This window comes from Neoarius graeffei, chromosome 20 (assembly GCF_027579695.1).
Source record: "Neoarius graeffei isolate fNeoGra1 chromosome 20, fNeoGra1.pri, whole genome shotgun sequence".
NCBI lineage: Eukaryota > Metazoa > Chordata > Actinopteri > Siluriformes > Ariidae > Neoarius > Neoarius graeffei.
Genome location: NC_083588.1, coordinates 16,662,262 through 16,680,726, shown reverse-complemented (window position 1 = coordinate 16,680,726; position 18,465 = coordinate 16,662,262). Strand labels below are relative to the sequence as shown.

Sequence of the window (18,465 nt, the reverse complement as noted above, 5' to 3'; positions counted from 1 at the left end):
GTGCAAGTTCTCCCACTTAAAAAGATGAGAGGCGCCTGTAATTTTCATCATAGGTATACCTCAACTATGAGAGACAAAATGAGAAAAAAAATCCAGAAAATCACATTGATTTTTAAAGAATTTATTTGCAAATTATGGTGGAAAATAAGTATTTGGTCAATAACAAAAGCTCATCTCAATACTTTGTTATATACCCTTTGTTGGCAATGACAGAGGTCAAACGTTTTCTGTAAGTCTTCACAAGGTTTTCACACACTGCTGCTGGTATTTTGGCCCATTCCTCCATGCAGATCTCCTCTAGAGCAGTGATGTTTTGGGGCTGTCGCTGGGCAACACGGACTTTCAACTCCTTCCAAAGATTTTCTATGAGGTTGAGATCTGGAGACTGGCTAGGCCACTCCAGGACCTTGAAATGCTTCTTACGAAGCCACCCCTTCGTTGCCCGGGCGGTGTGTTTGGGATCATTGTCATGCTGAAAGACCCAGCCACGTTTCATCTTCAATGCCCTTGCTGATGGAAGGAGGTTTTCACTCAAAATCTCACGATACATGGCCCCATTCATTCTTTCCTTTACACGGATCAGTCGTCCTGGTCCCTTTGCAGAAAAACAGCCCCAAAGCATGATGTTTCCACCCCCATGCTTCACAGTAGGTATGGTGTTCTTTGGATGCAACTCAGCATTCTTTCTCCTCCAAACACGACAAGTTGAGTTTTTACCAAAAAGTTCTATTTTGGTTTCATCTGACCATATGACATTCTCCCAATCCTCTTCTGGATCATCCAAATGCTCTCTAGCAAACTTCAGATGGGCCTGGACATGTACTGGCTTAAGCAGGGGGACACGTCTGGCACTGCAGGATTTGAGTCCCTGGCGGCGTAGTGTGTTACTGATGGTAGCCTTTGTTACTTTGGTCCCAGCTCTCTGCAGGTCATTCACTAGGTCCCCCCGTGTGGTTCTGGGATTTTTGCTCACCGTTCTTGTGATCATTTTGACCCCACGGGGTGAGATCTTGCATGGAGCCCCAGCTCGAGGGAGATTATCAGTGGTCTTGTATGTCTTCCATTTTCCAATAATTGCTCCCACAGTTGATTTCTTCACACCAAGCTGCTTACCTATTGCAGATTCAGTCTTCCCAGCCTGGTGCAGGTCTACAGTTTTGTTTCTGGTGTCCTTTGACAGCTCTTTGGTCTTGGCCATAGTGGAGTTTGGAGTGTGACTGTTTGAGGTTGTGGACAGGTGTCTTTTATACTGATAACGAGTTCAAACAGGTGCCATTAATACAGGTAACGAGTGGAGGACAGAGAAGCCTCTTAAAGAAGTTGTTACAGGTCTGTGAGAGCCAGAAATCTTGCTTGTTTGTAGGTGACCAAATACTTATTTTACCGAGGAATTTACCAATTAATTCATTAAAAATCCTACAAATGTGATTTCCTGGATTCTTCCCCCCATTCTGTCTCTCATAGTTGAAGTGTACCTATGATGAAAATTACAGGCCTCTCATCTTTTTAAGTGGGAGAACTTGCACAATTGATGGCTGACTAAATACTTTTTTGCCCCACTGTATATGGCCTGAAAATGTGAACGTGGTATTTCAGCAAAACAGACTTTGTTTTTGTTACGCAAGTTTATCTCCAAATGTCACAAATAAAAAAAAAACTACGCAGTCATGTGTGTAAAATCCTGTAATTTTACTCTACCTTGCCAGTTGGCATGTTTCTTTGGCTTCTGGTAGTTCCATATCCTTTAGCTTGTAAACAAACATACGTGCACAGCTGTCCATAAGGGAAGCTTAAAACACAACTTGTATTTACATCAGCTGTGTAAATGTGAATTACACTCCGCGACTGTAGGGAACTGAGAGCAAAAGAAAATACCAAGTCTCACATAATGGAGCTTGAGAACACAAATTGTCTGAATAGGTAATGGGTTATGACAGCAGGTGTCCCACTGTTTAGCTGATTTAGAGGTAAAAGAACAGTGTGAAACCTTTCATAATTCCAAGTGGGGAAAAATAAAATAACTTAACTGCATTTCCTCAATCTGATTGGTGATAAATTTTACTTCATTTCTTTAAGCTACTTCAACTTATTGAACATAACGCTCAACATTCGGTATATTTTATTTGTTTCAACACAACCTCAAAAGAAAAATCTTGTTTCTTTAACAAAAAAAAGACAAAACTAGAACAATAACTGCCACAGAAATTAACAGTTTATTCTTTTTTTTTTTCAGTTTTCAAACAAGAAGTAATCCTCACACAGTGCTTCGACAGCAGACAGTCTTCCAGAACAGACCAGTAGCTTTGAGAGGAGAGTCTGGACTTGGACATCCTGTCAGAGGCACAATTAATGAATTACATAAGCAGATAAACACTCATGTTCTTTCCAGGAAATATTTCACCTACCAGCTGTAATCCAGACAACCTTGGGCCATGGTGCTCATCGTCCACAGCTCCATTGCAATCAGGAGCATGAAGCTGGAAGGGGAAAAAAAAAAAAAAAAAAAAACTTTTTTAAACTTGGAAAACTTGTTTTTTTTTAATGAAAACATTTTATGCTTTTCATTTTAAATACTTTTCCAAACCAAGTATTTTCCTCAAGGGAAATGAGAATCATTATATGCAGTTTATCATGCAAGTATCCTACCCAGAGCATGAGGCCTCCGACAGCGTACATGTCAGTGGCTGAAGAGGGTGGCTCACTCTGTCTTAGGTCTGGAGCCACCAGACTGATAGACCCAGCCACCATGCCACAGTCCACAGCCCTCTGCTCCTGGGAAAAAAAAAAAAAAAAAAAAAAAAAAACACCACACATTATCCACATTTTCTGGATATGAGCAATCGTGTGCTCCAACTGGCTACTCTACAACTAGGCAACCAGCTCAGTTGTAAAGAAAAACAAAATGGCAGAGCGCATTGCTGAACCACCCGAGGACAAAATAAATATAGTCCCCCCCTCCTCCAATATCTCCCTGTTCCACACTCCAGCCCAATTGGTGGTGGTAACGCACAAACCACTAAAAGGCCTGAAAGAAGAAAACCACTTCAAGCTCAACCATAGTTTGTGGCAATATATAGAACTGATTTGACATTTTGCTCATGTAGCTACAGTTTTGTTTTTTTTAAAAATATATTTCAAATTTGGGGCGGCACGGTGGTGTAGTAGTTAGCTAGGGCTGAACGATCTATCGTTTTCGACCGAAAATCGCGATCTCAGACAACACGATTTTGGGATCGTCAAAACCGCGGTTTTTCTCAGTGCTCCTAAACTGACCCATGTTTTGTTTAGTCAATAAATTGTCCTCATTTTTTACACTACAGACAAAAAAAATTACGTTCAGGAAAGCCTTGTGGCACTCCGTGTGAAAGAATTTTGTGAATATCTCCTTCCGTTTTCGTGTGAATCCCCGTTGTTTGGAGGGAGCACTGTGAGGGAAAAAGTGCGCTTTCTCTGTCTGTGTCTGAGCGCGCCGGTGGGGGAGGGGCTGATCGCTCTCTCTCTCTCTCTCTCTCTCACACACAGGAGGGAGGGGCCCTGCAATAGCGACTGCTACAGCCACTGCATCACTCTTATTTCCCACAGGGGAATTGTTGGCTCTAGTTATAATTTATAATGCTTATGTACATTCTTTTACAAAAGTGCAATATTTTGATGCTGCTGAGCCATTGATCAACCTTTTTTTTTTTATGTCTGATATGTTGTAGATGGGAAAAGTAAAAGAAGCAAAAGTTTACTTAAGAAAGATGGCTCTCTTTTTAGTTTTAGTTATTATAACTTGTTCCTCAGGCACTCAATGTTAATAAAAAGGCCTACATTTGAAATCTGTTGACCTCAGTTTTCATTCTTGCATTAGCTTTATGGAATTCATTGTATTAATTAATTTGCACTGAAATTTGATTTAAAGAAAAAAAAAATCGTGGTTGAAATCGAAATCGCAATATCTGCCAGAAAAATCGCAATTCAATTTTTTCTTAAAATCGTTCAGCCCTATAGTTAGCGCTGTCGCCTCACAGCAAGAAGGTCTGGGGTCGAGCCCCGTGGCCGGCGAGGGCCTTTCTGTGCGGAGTTTGCATGTTCTCCCCGTGTCCGCGTGGGTTTCCTCCGGGTGCTCCGGTTTCCCCCACAGTCCAAAGACATGCAGGTTAGGTTAACCGGTGACTCTAAATTGACCGTAGGTGTGAATGTGAGTGTGAATGGTTGTCTGTGTCTATGTGTCAGCCCTGTGATGACCTGGCGACTTGTCCAGGGTGTACCCCGCCTTTCGCCCGTAGTCAGCTGGGATAGGCTCCAGCTTGCCTGCGACCCTGTAGAACAGGATAAAGCGGCTAGAGATAATGAGATGAGAGTTCAAATTTGTACAATATATGCTACCATCTTTATACTTTCATTAAAGTGCATATCGGGTAAATTCAGGAGCAAGATCAATGTAATTCTCCTATTTTATATTAAAGTTTGGTCAAATATCTGTAACATTCTGCATTCTCTGCAATTTTGTTTTACCTTACGCAATACCAGAAAAATTCAGTTGAAATCAAGCCATTTGAGGCGAATTGGTCCACCTCTGAAAAAACTTGGCATTTGGATTTCCCGGCAAACACTGATTTTCGTGACGTCGCGTGCGGGACGCCTCCTTCTGAATCCTACGTCAGCGCTGGTTTGTTTATGAGAAAACGACCTGGTGGTTTTCTGCAAATTTCTTCAACGTTATCGCGTAATTATTAAAATGGTTAACAGATGTATCGTAGGAGGGTGTAGCAACACCAATCTTGATGGGATTAGCACTCATCGTTTTCCAAAAGACCGGACAATGAGAGAAAAATGGGAGCGCTTGGTCTACACAGGCTGTGCACTTAAAGGAAAACTCCAGAGTGAAATGCTTTTAAAAGTCGAGTGCCTAGTGCAGAGCCCATGGTGCATTGCGGGATGGGCTCTGCACTCGACTTTTACGGACTGTCCACTCAAGATGGCGTCTGAGGAAAACCGATTTCAGGTAAGGTCGCTGGATTTTTATTTACTCTTCTAACACACTGTGCACATGCAGAGCCAGGGACAACTCGTTTTGCTTGTAGGAACCCTAAACTCACTTCCACAGAACGGTCATGTTGTTTTGAGCTTTGCAATGGTTTTAAAACTAGCGTTCTGTATCGGCAAAAAGACATGCCCCAGCCACTGTCGTGTTAGCGCTTTCCGGTTGAAATCACAAAAAACTAAATTTTCTCAAAACACATCTGATTGACATGATGGTGATAGCAACCCAACGTATGCACTCCCAATAATGCGAAAATAGACCTAAAAAGCATTTCACTCTGGAGTTTTCCTTTAAACCGTGCAAAGCTTGCGCAGCCTGCTGGCACTTCCGCAGATAACGCCACAAATCTGGCTCCAGACTCCCTTAGGATTTTTCCAGACGCGTTTTGTTTTATTTTTTCTGCTGTAGACAGACGGCCTTGTGCAAAATTACCCTTCTGGATGAGTGTGTAAAGGGACATTCTTTCATATCACATCACACATTATCTCTAGCCGCTTTATCCTTCTACAGGGTCGCAGGCAAGCTGGAGCCTATCCCAGCTGACTATGGGCGAGAGGCGGGGTACACCCTGGACAAGTCGCCAGGTCATCACAGGGCTGACACATAGACACAGACAACCATTCACACTCACACCTACGGTCAATTTAGAGTCACCAGTTAACCTAACCTGCATGTCTTTGGACTGTGGGGGAAACCGGAGCACCCGGAGGAAACCCACGTGGACACGGGGAGAACATGCAAACTCCACACAGAAAGGCCCTCGCCGGCCCCGGGGCTCGAACCCAGGACCTTCTTGCTGTGAGGCGACAGCGCTAACCACTACACCACCGTGCCGCCATTCTTTCATATATTAAAAAAAAAAAAAAAGAAATTGGTCCAGAATATGCACTTTAAACTGAACTCCTGAAAGGACAATTTGATAAAAGGCAAACTTGGTAGTCCAAGTTCATTTAATGTGAGCCTTCACTAAATAAGCATCCATGGATATCTCTTCAAAGAAGGTCTGCACTAAAGCAAGAAAATAACATTCTAGTGCAACTCTTTCAGAGACTGCCTCTTGTCCTTATGAAGGAATGCTCCAAGCATCTCGCTGGTACTACTAAGTTTAGATCAAGTTAGGGTTACAACCATTTTTGGCACACAACATAGACAAAGAAAAAGCCTTCTGGAGGAATGTTTTACAGGTCAGATAAGAAAAAGATTGAGCTGCCTGGTCACAATGACCAGAGCTACAGAAGAACCTTGTACCAACTCTTAAGCATAGTGGTGGTAAGGTTGTTTTTCTGCCAGTGGAACCGGTGCATTACACAAAGTAGATGGAATAATGAACAATGCAAATATTCGTCAGCATAACCTCAAACCATCAGCTAGACACATCAAAGCTGGTTAACATTAAACTTAAAACAAATCTTGACCGCAACTTCATCAAAAATACGTAGACTGTGCCAGATAAATTTAACTGAAACTACCAATTCTCCCTAGAAGAGTGATCAAATATCCAACCAGAATTCTGCCAGAAGCTTGCTGACGGCTACCAAAAGCGTCTGATTGAGGTGAAACTTGATCAGGGACGTTTAACAAAATATTTTTAGTTTAGATACAAGTTTACTCTGTATGTATAATTTTGACCCTGTGTTGATTTCAGGAAACCCAAAATAAAACTCGTGCAACAAATTGCTTCCCCCCCATTAAAGATTTGTTTTACAAGTCAGTATGCCACAGAAAAAGAAAGGTTCAGAGAAAAAGCACTGAAAGCCCAGTACTGCCATGACATTCATGTCAATGATGACAATGTCTGTGTATATAAACTTATGACCGCAACTGTAAATTTGCACATCAATTACCCCTTTTCCACCAAATCAGTTCCAGGGCTGGTGCTGGTTCACAACTCGTTCAACTTGTGAGCCAGCTAAGAACCAGTTTGCTTTTCCATAGCTCGCGGTGCTAAGAGAAGCCAAGTCATTACGTCGTTGTATACGTCATTACTTTGCTACGTTTGCATAAACCTTGGCGCGAATATCGAAGCAAAAACAACACGGAAGAAGCAGCAGCAACAACAACAATGGATGACTTCGCGTTTGTACAGCTGCTGCTTCTCGTCGCTTAAAAATGGCGATCTTTCGCGGTCTTGTTATTGTTGTTGGTCTTAACAACTCCGCCCCCCCGCTGACATAAGCGGTTCTTTCCTCTGGCCCAGCAGAGAGTTGGTGCTAGCCTGGAACCGGTTTTTCTGGCCCCAGAGCCAGTTCTTTGTCAGTGGAAACAGAAAACCCGGTTCCAAACTAAGCACTGGCCCCGAACCAGCCCTGGAACTGCTTTGGTGGAAAAGGGGCAAATGTGTGACTGTAATAAAAATTAAGGAAACTAAAAGGGTGTAAAATATTACCACTGCAGTTCTTTATTCTAGTGTATATAGGAGGAAGCATGATAAATGGAGTTTTGCAAGAACACACTGCACTGTGTGGAAATACCATTTGGCTTGGTAGCCTACATACTGCAGCTTTCTGCCATGCTACTGGGTTATGGACCGTTATGAGGAATTAAAAGCAAGACAACTTGCCAACCTTATCTAGCGAGTTATTTCATACCAAACAACAAGTCTCAACGCCAGGTATTGCCTGAATGCCCGATTTGCCTGACCAAGATGCTCGGGCAGAAATATTCTAGCAAGTTAGGCGCATCTATGGTCGGCTTCTTTAAGCACAAAAATAATTTGAGTAACATTACAAAAAACAAGACATATTAACTAGCATCCTCGCCTCCCCTGTGATCGCCATTTTGGCTTTTTCTTCCCGATTTGTAACAGGGATTCTGATTGGCTCGCTTCAGGCGCGCCTGCACATTTGTGCTTTTCATCACGACGACTGGTCGCTGGTGCCCTCTACGTTTTCCTGGGTTGACTTCAGGACATCCACATACAAATGTAAAACTAGATAGAACTCGACGCCAACGGCGTCGATGGGGATCCCTCCGCCCAGTAGACCACACACCTTATTAAGTTGTGATTTGGGGATGGACATTTGACCTCACAGTAATCTTGACCTGGTGAAATTACTTGTATCAGCCTTGGAGATAGTGTGTTCACAAGGTTTTTGGACAGACATTTGACCTCACAGAGACCTTGACTTTAGACCTTTTGATCTCAAAATCTAATCAGTTTATCTTTGTCCCCAAATGCACAAATGGTGAAAGTTTGGTGAAATTCCTTTCATTAACCTTTGAGATATCACGTTCACAAGGTTTTGGGATGGGATAGACGGACGCACGCACGGACAACCCGAAAACATCATGCCTCCTGCACCTTACGATGGCGGAGGCATAAAAAGCTAGTGGTAAGTACATTCAATGAATGGAAAGACATGCTTTTGTGTCTCAAATAGTAAACCACACTATAAAAGGTTGTTTAATTTCCTCCTAAATGCAATGACAAACTGAATGATGACAGTATTGCAGTACAGACTCCTGTTTTATAATGTTTTTAGTTTTATAAAACATCTTTGCAAAATTGCTAGTCATTGTTACAGGCAAAACAAAGTGTGCTGCGTGTCCTAAACACCCTATAAAAAGATGTTACGTACTGGTACCGTACGTAAGTCTTACATATATGATATTGATTTATCTCATCTCATTATCTCTAGCCGCTTTATCCTTCTACAGGGTCGCAGGCAAGCTGGAGCCTATCCCAGCTGACTACGGGCGAAAGGCGGGGTACACCCTGGACAAGTCGCCAGGTCATCACAGGGCTGACACATAGACACAGACAACCATTCACACTCACATTCACACCTACGGTCAATTTAGAGTCACCAGTTAACCTAACCTGCATGTCTTTGGACTGTGGGGGAAACCGGAGCACCCGGAGGAAACCCACGCGGACACGGGGAGAACATGCAAACTCCGCACAGAAAGGCCCTCGCCGACCCCGGGGCTCGAACCCAGGACCTTCTTGCTGTGAGGCGACAGCGCTAACCACTACACCACCGTGCCGCCCGATATTGATTTATGTTTCATGTTTTCTGGGCTTGTCTTGTTCTTCTGTTGTAGAAATAAATGTCTTAAAAAACACATACTTGTCTAAACAACTCTGTTACACCCCTAGAAAACATATCACTATTGCCTTGAACCGTGGACTTGAAAACTTGCCTAAACACCGCAACATTTTAAGGCCCGGTCCCACTGCACTTACGGATGCAAAGAGGATGTAAAACGTAAAAAAATCTTTGCCATCCGTTGGAAAACGCTATGCATCCGTTGTGTACTCATTGCATACGTGCTTCATACGCTCTATCCATCGAGCATCCGTCCACTGTGATTTCATCCGCGCAAAAAGTTTTGAGCTGCACAAAACTTTTATACAAGATGTAGTAGGGGCGGCACGGTGGTGTAGTGGTTAGCGCTGTCGCCTCACAGCAAGAAGGTCCTGGGTTCGAGCCCCGGGGCCGGCGAGGGCCTTTCTGTGCGGAGTTTGCATGTTCTCCCCGTGTCCGCGTGGGTTTCCTCCGGGTGCTCCGGTTTCCCCCACAGTCCAAAGACATGCAGGTTAGGTTAACTGGTGACTCTAAATTGACCGTAGGTGTGAATGTGAGTGTGAATGGTTGTCTGTGTCTATGTGTCAGCCCTGTGATGACCTGGCGACTTGTCCAGGGTGTACCCCGCCTTTCGCCCGTAGTCAGCTGGGATAGGCTCCAGCTTGCCTGCGACCCTGTAGAAGGATAAAGCGGCTAGAGATAATGTGATGTGTGAAGATGTAGTAGAGATGTATCAATGTAGCCTTCTTCAAAAACGAGATGTAGTAGAGATGTATCGATGTAGCCGCCAGCACATCTTTCCGCTTTATGCTGACGGCGTGCGTGCTGCATCCCTTTATATCCACGGAGCAGACGCAATTCATACCCCCCGCATGCGCAGTGAACGGTCTGCATCCGATATACATCCGCGCAACATCCCCTTTGTTTCCGTTAGGCGTACGTGATGCATCCCCTTCATCCACTATGCATCCGCTCTTTCTGCTATGCGTCCGCTTCTCAGTTATCACCGGTAACCCCTTTGGAGCTGTCATCCACTTCCATCCGCTAGGCTTCCTATGAACATGCGTTTAACATCCCCGCTATATACTACCCACGTCCGTTCTTTTCCGTTCTGTTTTCGCAAATTTTTGCCAATTTTGTCCATTTCTGGAGCGGATGAAAACGGATAGAGCCACCCCCGAAATTTTGCTCGTCCGCTGTGTCCTTTTTGCATACGTTTTGTGTCCATCGGCCAGTGGGACCAGGCCTTTAGGGCAAAAGGAAGTTCGAGGGGGGCAAAAAATTTGAGGCCATTTGCCCTGCAGAGCAAAAGGTGTCAAAAGTTAAATGTTGAGGCCTGAACAATCTAGCTTCAACTTGTTTTTAAATGTATAGACCTTGTTGTAAACTGAGCCCAAGTAGTGCAATAAACTTTAGTTTTCCTGGATGAGGAAAAATTAGGCGGACAAACCCACACCCCACACCCTTCTGCAGTACACTGAAAAGTACCCAGAAACCTTGCTGCCACTATTCTGTGGGTTTTATCAAGGGTTTCAGAACCAATATAATTTTTTAGTTCTAAATGTGCGGCATCTGTTAGCTCTTTAGTTTAGTTACATGGTGTGCTGACATCAGATGCTACCATAAATGCCATCCTAAAAGGTCATTTGTAATGAATGTCCTTAGAAGATGCCTTTAGTCAAAAAGTCCTGCTTTATAAGACACCTGTCTGTCTATCACAGCAGCAAGACAACAACCTTCCCTTTCGAACGCAGTCCCTGTCCCCCCCCGCCGCCCTCAGCACATCCCTCAGGTACCACTATGAAATCAAAACAAATCTGAACAATTTTCTAATATTAGTCAATGATGGCATTAAACCAGACTGGGCTTTAAACAGCAGTTACTAGAACGATATTGTAAAAGCAATTTATGGGCTTTATGGGATGAATATCTATAGCTGGCTAATACATACATGTTATTTACCAGCTGGGAGGTCCGTATCGTGAAATACCGTGACCGAGGTCTTGAAAGTACTGACCGAGGCCCTCTGGGCCGAGGTCACGGTATTTCACCATATGGGCCGACCTTAAGCTGGTAAATCTCATCTCATTATCTCTAGCCGCTTTATCCTTCTACAGGGTCGCAGGCAAGCTGGAGCCTATCCCAGCTGACTACGGGCGAAAGGCGGGGTACACCCTGGACAAGTCGCCAGGTCATCACAGGGCCGACACATAGACACAGACAACCATTCACACTCACATTCACACCTACGGTCAATTTAGAGTCACCAGTTAACCTAACCTGCATGTCTTTGGACTGTGGGGGAAACCGGAGCACCCAGAGGAAACCCACGCGGACACAGGGAGAACATGCAAACTCCACACAGAAAGGCCTTCGTCGGCCATGGGGCTCGAACCCGGACCTTCTTGCTGTGAGGCGACAGCGCTAACCACTACACCACCGTGCCGCCCAAGCTGGTAAATATAATATTAATTTTTTTCTTTACCAAATTCTAACAGAAAACAAGAGTGCCCGAAAGGGAAAACCGAGCTGAGCCGCCATTTTGAATCCTCATTCACGACTGTAATGCAAATGCTTCCTTCTCAGTATACAAGTGCACTTCCATGGCAGGGGAGAAAAAAAAAAAAATTGCTGCCTATGTAGTCCCCTATTTATACAAAATTGAGTCATTCAGGATTCAGCCATGTTTTTGCTCGGCGTTAGCAACAGCTACAGGTTTTTAGCTTTCTCCTGCAATGTTTTCTTTTATGTCTTCTTCCTCAAGGTAGTAAAACTCGCTTTCACTGTGAACACTGTCGTTATCGCTATCCATGATGTAAAATTAATTCTATTCTCCTGAGAAATGCTGGCAAAAATTTATAAGATTTTTGATAATCTTATAAATAAATCTTATAAAAAAGATAAATGTTGACAAAAATTGCTACTATGTTTGTTGTTGTTGTGAACGAGCGAGTTGCCAGAGGTCCATAACTGGGGTCCGTACCGTAGGATACGGACCTGCTCGCCAGCCAATCAGAGCGCAGGATTTGATGGAAACCGGACCGCGAAAAAAATAAAGCTGCTTATTTTCAGAAGTTTGATATTTAGAAGGAACACTTGTACTTAAAATATGGTCAGAGGAAAAAACAAAAACAAAAAAAACCTTGTCAAAGTGTCACTGTCCTGGTAGAACTCCCCTCCCCCCAGGATATATTTTCCAAATCTATGATCCGAGAATACTGATAATTGGCCCAATGCAAGCCAGCATGACTGATCACCACATAGTTGCTAAACCTATCCAAATACATACTTTGCGTGTTTATAAGGATACTCACTGGTGTCTTGGTGAAGTCAAAGTCCCCTACGATGCCTTGCTTTCGGTTGAGAACAAACACGTTGTTGGCATTTAAAGAGGCATGTGTAATGCCAAATTCATGCAGACTCTGTAGCCCAAGAAGGACTCCTTTCATCACCATCCCAATCTCCTACAAACCAAAGTAGAATGAACCATGTTACAATCAGCAAACAGATTATTATAGAGTGCAAACAGTGCATAGTGCTCCAAGTTACAGTTTAGCCATAATCTAGGCACTAATCATTCACATCCAGAACACTACTGTTACCATAGCTTGCAATTCATTAACTTACTGGAGATTAATTAGGTTTAATTTGATTGGGGGCTCCCAGGCCACAGCTCTCTTTTATATTTGCTGCTGTGAGCATATACTCTATATGGCCACAAGTTTGTGCACAACAGATAAATCACACCCACATGTTGGCCTGCCTCAAACTGCAGTCACAAATCTGGAAGCATACAATTGTCCAGAATGTCCCTGTATGCTGTAGCTTTAAAAACGTCCCTTCACTGGAACCCGTTTCAATACGACAATGCCCCGGTGCACAAAGAGAGATCCATGAAGACCTGGTTTGCCAAGGGTGGAGTCAAATAACTCAAGTAGCCTGCACAAGTTCTGACCTCAACCCCACTGAACACCTCTGGGATGAACCAGAATGCAGACTACGCGCCAGGTCTCCTGGTACAACATCAGTGCCTGACTTCACTAACGCTCTTGTGACTGAATGAGCACAAACCTCCAGAGCTTCAAAATCTAGTCTTCCCAAAAGAGTGGAAGTTATTATAACAGCAAAGGAAGGAATAAATCTGGAACGGTATGTTCAACAAGCACATATAGGTGCGATTTGTCAGGTGGCCACATACTTTTTGCCATGTAGTATATAAACAGAGCACTTACAGGGGGTGTCAGTGGGTTGAGTTTCTGCAAAGCCTTGAGACTCCCGTTCGAGTAGTAAGGAACCATGATGTAGGCCAGAGGATCTGACTGAAAACACTCGACACAAGCACAATTAGATTTAAAAAAAAAAAAAGTTATGGCTTCTTTCTTTATCTGTGGATACGCAATCATTTAGGCAATTTAATCATTTCACTGGGACTTATAGTTGAGCCATTGAACGTTAAGGGACTTTGATTAACAGCAGCAGCACCAACCTTTCGATCATTCGCTCAAAGCCTTAAATGCTAAGTCACTACCACAGACTGATACTATACATTTGCTACCACAGGCAGTCTGTCACAAAGACCGTATCATGTTCAACTCTGACATTAAAGTGCAGATCACGGGTAAATTCAGGAGCAAGATCAATGTAATTCTCTTATTTTATATTAAACTTTGGTCAAATATCTGTCACATTTTGCGCAATTTTTTTTACCTTGCACAATACTAGAAAAATTCAGTTGAAATCAAGCCATTTGAGTTGAATTGGTCCGCCTCTGAAAAAACTTGGCATTTGGATTTCCTGGCAAACATTGATTTTCGTGACGTCACGTGCGGGACGCCTCCCTCTGAATCCAACGTCAGCGCTGGTTTGTTTATGAAAAAACGACCTGGTGGTTTTCTGCAAATTTCTTCAACGTTATCGCGTAATTATTAAAATGGTTAACAGATGTATCGTAGGAGGGTGTAGCAACACCAATCATTGATGGAATTAGTACTCATCGTTTCCCAAAAGACCGGCCAATGAGAGAGAAATGGGAGCGCTTGGTCTACACAGGCTGTGCACTGAAACCGTGCAAAGCTCGCGCAGCCTGCTGGCGCTTCTGCAGGTACAGTGCCTTGCAAAAGTATTCACACCCCTGAACTTTTTCACATTTTTCCACCTTACAACCACGAACTTAAGTTTTTTATTGAGATTTTATGTGATAGACCAACACAGAGTAGCACATAATTGTGAAGTGAAACGAAAATGATAAAATGGTCTTCAAAATTTTAAACAAAAATCTGAAAAACGTGATGTGCATTAGTATTCAGCCCCCCTTCATCAATACTTTGTAGAGCCACCTTTTGCTGCAATTACAGCTGCAAGTCTTTTGTGGTATGTCTCTACCAGCTTTGCACATCTAGACACTGAAATTTTTGCCCATTCTTCTTTGCAAAATAGCTCAAGCTCAGCCAGATTGGATGGAGAGCGTCTGTGAACAGCAATTTTCAAGTCTTGCCACAGATGCTCAATAAGATTTAGGTCTGGACTTTGACTGGGCCATTCTAACACATGAATATTCTTTGATCTAAACCATTCCATTGTAGCTCTGGCTGTATGTTTAGGGTCATTGTCTTGCTGGAAGGTGAATCTCCTTCCCGGTCTCAAGTCTTTTGCAGCCTCCAACAGGTTTTCTTCCAGGATTGCCCTGTATTTAGCTCCATCCATCTTCCCATCAACTCTGACCAGCTTCCCTGTCCCTGCTGAAGAAAAGCATCCCCATAGCATGATGCTGCCACTTTCACAGTGGGGATGGTGTGTGCAGGATGATGAGCAGTGTTAGTTTTCCGCCACACATAGTGCTTTGCATTTAGGCCAAAAAGTTCAACTTTGGGCTCATCTGACCAAAGCACCTTCTTCCACATGTTTGCTGTGTCCCCTACATGGCTTCTTATGCCTGTCTTTCAACAATGGCTTTCTTCCTGCCACTCTTCAAAAAAGGCCAGATTTGTGGAGTGTACGACTTATAGTTGTCCTGTGCCCAGATTCTCCCACCTGAGCTGTGGATTTCTGCAGCTCCTCCAGAGTGATCATGGGCCTCTTGACTGCTTCTCTGACCAGTGCTCTCCTTGCTCGCTCTGTCAGTTTAGGTGGACGGCCATGTCTTGGTAGGTTTGCAGTTGTTCCATACTTTTTCCATTTTTGAATGATGGATTGAACAGTGCTTCTTGAGATGTTCAGAGCTTGGGATATTTTTTTATAACCTAACCCTGCTTTAAACTTCTCCAGAACTTTATCCCTGACCTGTCTGGTGAGTTCTTTGGTCTTCATGATGCTGTTTGTTCTTCAGTGTTCTCTAACAAACCACTGAGGCCTTCACAGAACAAGTGTATTTATGCTGAGAGTAAATTACACACAGTAGGACTCTTAACTAATTAGATGACTTCTGAAGGCAATTGATTGCACTGGATTGTATTTAGAGGTATCAGAGTACAGGGGGCTGAATACTAATGCACACCACATTTTTCAGATTTTTATTTGTTTAAAATTTTGAAGACCATTTATCATTTTCGTTTCACTTCATAATTATGTGCTACTCTGTGTTGGTCTATCACATAAAATCTCAATTAAAAAAAAACTTAAGTTCATGGTTGTAAGGTGGAAAAACGTGAAAAAGTTCAAGGGGTATGAATACTTTTGCAAAGCACTGTAATGTCACGAATCTGGCTCCAGACTCCCTTGGGATTTTTCCAGACACATTTTTTTTTCTGCTGTAGATAGATGGCCTTGTGCAAAATTACCCTTCTGGATGAGTGTGTAAAGGGACATAGTTTCATATAAAAAATAAAATTGGTCCAGAATATGCACTTTAAAGCCTCTGGTTCTTAAGATGCTTATTTTTTCACCTGTCAATAGCAGGGGAGTTGAAACAAAACAAAAACACCCCACAAGACAGACACACAACAACAACTGAGCTGTAGGAAGAACGCACCTTGCCAAAGAACAGGCCCAGCAGAGGCATGGCAGTGGAAGGATGCAGATTCTGAGCTTTGTGATATTGTGCAGCCTGCTTAATCATCCTCACTTCTGATTCTTGATCCACAGAATAGCCCTGGCACCAAAAAGAGAAAAAATAATAATAATAAAAATCAGCCAAGATCAACAAATTAAATCCTTAAAATCCACTGTAGGCACCATAACAAATATAACCATTGAAAGGTTTGGAACTTGGCTAAAAAGCCACTGGAACTGGTGACCGACACAATTCTAAGTCATGTCCAAACTTGGGCTGGCAAGAGCCAATAAGAAGGCGTGAAAAATATTAACACTCAGCAGTGCAAAACACTGGTTTCAAAAATATCAACTCCTCCACGATTAGCGACACCGCCCCAGAACAGCACAAAGGTTCATACTGTCAAGTCTAACAAACACTGATCCATCTTGTAATACATTAAATTTTTTTTTTAATCATCAGGTTTGTGCAGGTGGACTGGCCTCTTCAAGTCGGCCCATAAATTTCCAATAGCCATTGCAAACTTACAATTTTGTGCTCTGCAGCCCTCATCCATCCATTACCTACACCGCTCATCCATCAGGGTTGTGGCGGAAGCTGGAACCAATTTCAGCTGACTTCGGTCTGATACACCCTGGGCAGGTCTCCAGTCTAACCCAGGGCTAACATCAAGATGAACAACCATTCACATGCATTCACACCTACGGGCAATTTAGAGTAGCCGGTTGACCTAATCTGCAGGTCTTTGGACTGTAGGAGGAAACCAGAGCACCAGGAGTAGGCCTACACAGGCACGAGAACATGCAAACTCCACACAGAAAGGCCCGAGTCGGCCACGAAGTTCAAACGCAGAACCTTCTTGCTGTGAGGCGACGGTGCTAACCACTGCACCACCATGCCGCTCTTGCTCTGCAACCATTTATGTTGATATATTTGCATTTATGATAGTCACGTTTTTTTAAGAAACTGTCTACAACCAAGTCTTAAAGGAACAGTCCACCGTAAATCCATAATGAAATATGCTCTTATCTGAATTGAGACGAGCTGCTCCGTACCTCTCCGAGCTTTGCGCGACCTCCCAGTCAGTCAGACGCAGTCAGACGCGCGGTCACTCCTGTTAGCAATGTAGCTAGGCTCAGTATGGCCAATGGTATTTTTTGGGGCTGTAGTTAGATGCGACCAAACTCTTCCACGTTTTTCCTGTTTACATAGGTTTATATGACCAGTGACATGAAACAAGTTCAGTTACACAAATTGAAACGTAGCGATTTTCTATGCTATGGAAAGTCCGCACTATAATGACAGGCGTACTAACACCTTCTGCGCGCTTCGGCAGCGCATTGATACGGAGCTCAGATATTAATACGCTGCCGAAGCGCGCAGAAGGTGTTAGTACGCCTGTCATTATAGTGCGGACTTTCCATAGCATAGAAAATCGCTACGTTTCAATTTGTGTAACTGAACTTGTTTCATGTCACTGGTCATATAAACCTATGTAAACAGGAAAAACGCGGACGAGTTTGGTCGCATCTAACTACAGCCCCAAAAAATACCATTGGCCATGCTGAGCCTAGCTACATTGCTAACAGGAGTGACAGCGCGTCTGACTGACTGGGAGGTCGCGCAAAGCTCTGAGAGGTACGGAGCAGCTCGTCTCAATTCAGATAAGAGCATATTTCATTATGGAAGTACAGTGGACTGTTCCTTTAAGCCCCTGACAGATTTTGGTCTGAAATATTTTAGTATTTAGCAGATTTCATGATGCCAGCAATTTCCAGCATTAAAGATCCATCAATATATTTGACAGTGGACTATCAGGTGCTTTTTCCTGTATGCTTTTTCTGTTCCTGTCCAACATGCCACTTGGGTGTACTGACTGACAATTGAGGTTTTTCACCTGACGTCACAGGGTCACGTGACGCCCCGGTGTCCGCCATTTTGAAGGTCAAGCTACATACTAACGCTGCAGACAGAGAGGGAGAAACAGCTTGGGGGAAAAAAAAAAAAAAAAAACGTGTTACAGACACTGGATCCAGTGTAAATAGCTGCTGGAGCGCGCTCCGGCTTGCTCCCCCTCAAATTAAGCAGCACGCTCCGGCTTGCTCCCGGAGTGCTCCGGCCGAGGTTCCGGAGCGCGCTCCGGCTTGCTCCCCGTCAAATTAAGCAGCGCGCTCCGGCTTGCTCCCGGAGTGCTCCGGCCGAGGTTCCGGAGCGCGCTCCGGCAGCTATTTACACTGGATCCAGTGTAAATAGCTGCCGGATCATAATTACAGTAAACTAGTAAATACAGTAAAGGAAAAACTTGAGACTGAAAGGTTTTAACAGTCATCCAAATGACTGAACGTAAACATTGCTACAGTAACATACTAGCTACTATGTTGACATTAGCTAGTGCTAACAGCTAGCTGCTAGTACACTGC

General features: G+C 43.6%; 1 protein-coding gene across 1 annotated transcript in view; it reads right to left on the bottom strand.

Annotated features, from left to right (window-relative positions):
* Nucleotides 1–2,228: 2,228 nt before the first annotated feature.
* stk31 (serine/threonine kinase 31) overlaps nt 2,229–18,465 on the bottom strand; it is a 56,188-nt gene continuing 39,951 nt past the window's right edge. Inside the window, exons 20-25 of the mRNA XM_060902526.1 lie at nt 16,025–16,144; nt 13,290–13,376; nt 12,372–12,521; nt 2,647–2,772; nt 2,406–2,477; nt 2,229–2,331 (exon numbers count right to left, since the gene is read on the bottom strand). Coding sequence (XP_060758509.1) covers nt 2,230–2,331; nt 2,406–2,477; nt 2,647–2,772; nt 12,372–12,521; nt 13,290–13,376; nt 16,025–16,144 — 657 coding nt within the window. The 3' untranslated portion in view covers nt 2,229. The remainder of the gene's footprint in view (nt 2,332–2,405; nt 2,478–2,646; nt 2,773–12,371; nt 12,522–13,289; nt 13,377–16,024; nt 16,145–18,465) is intronic.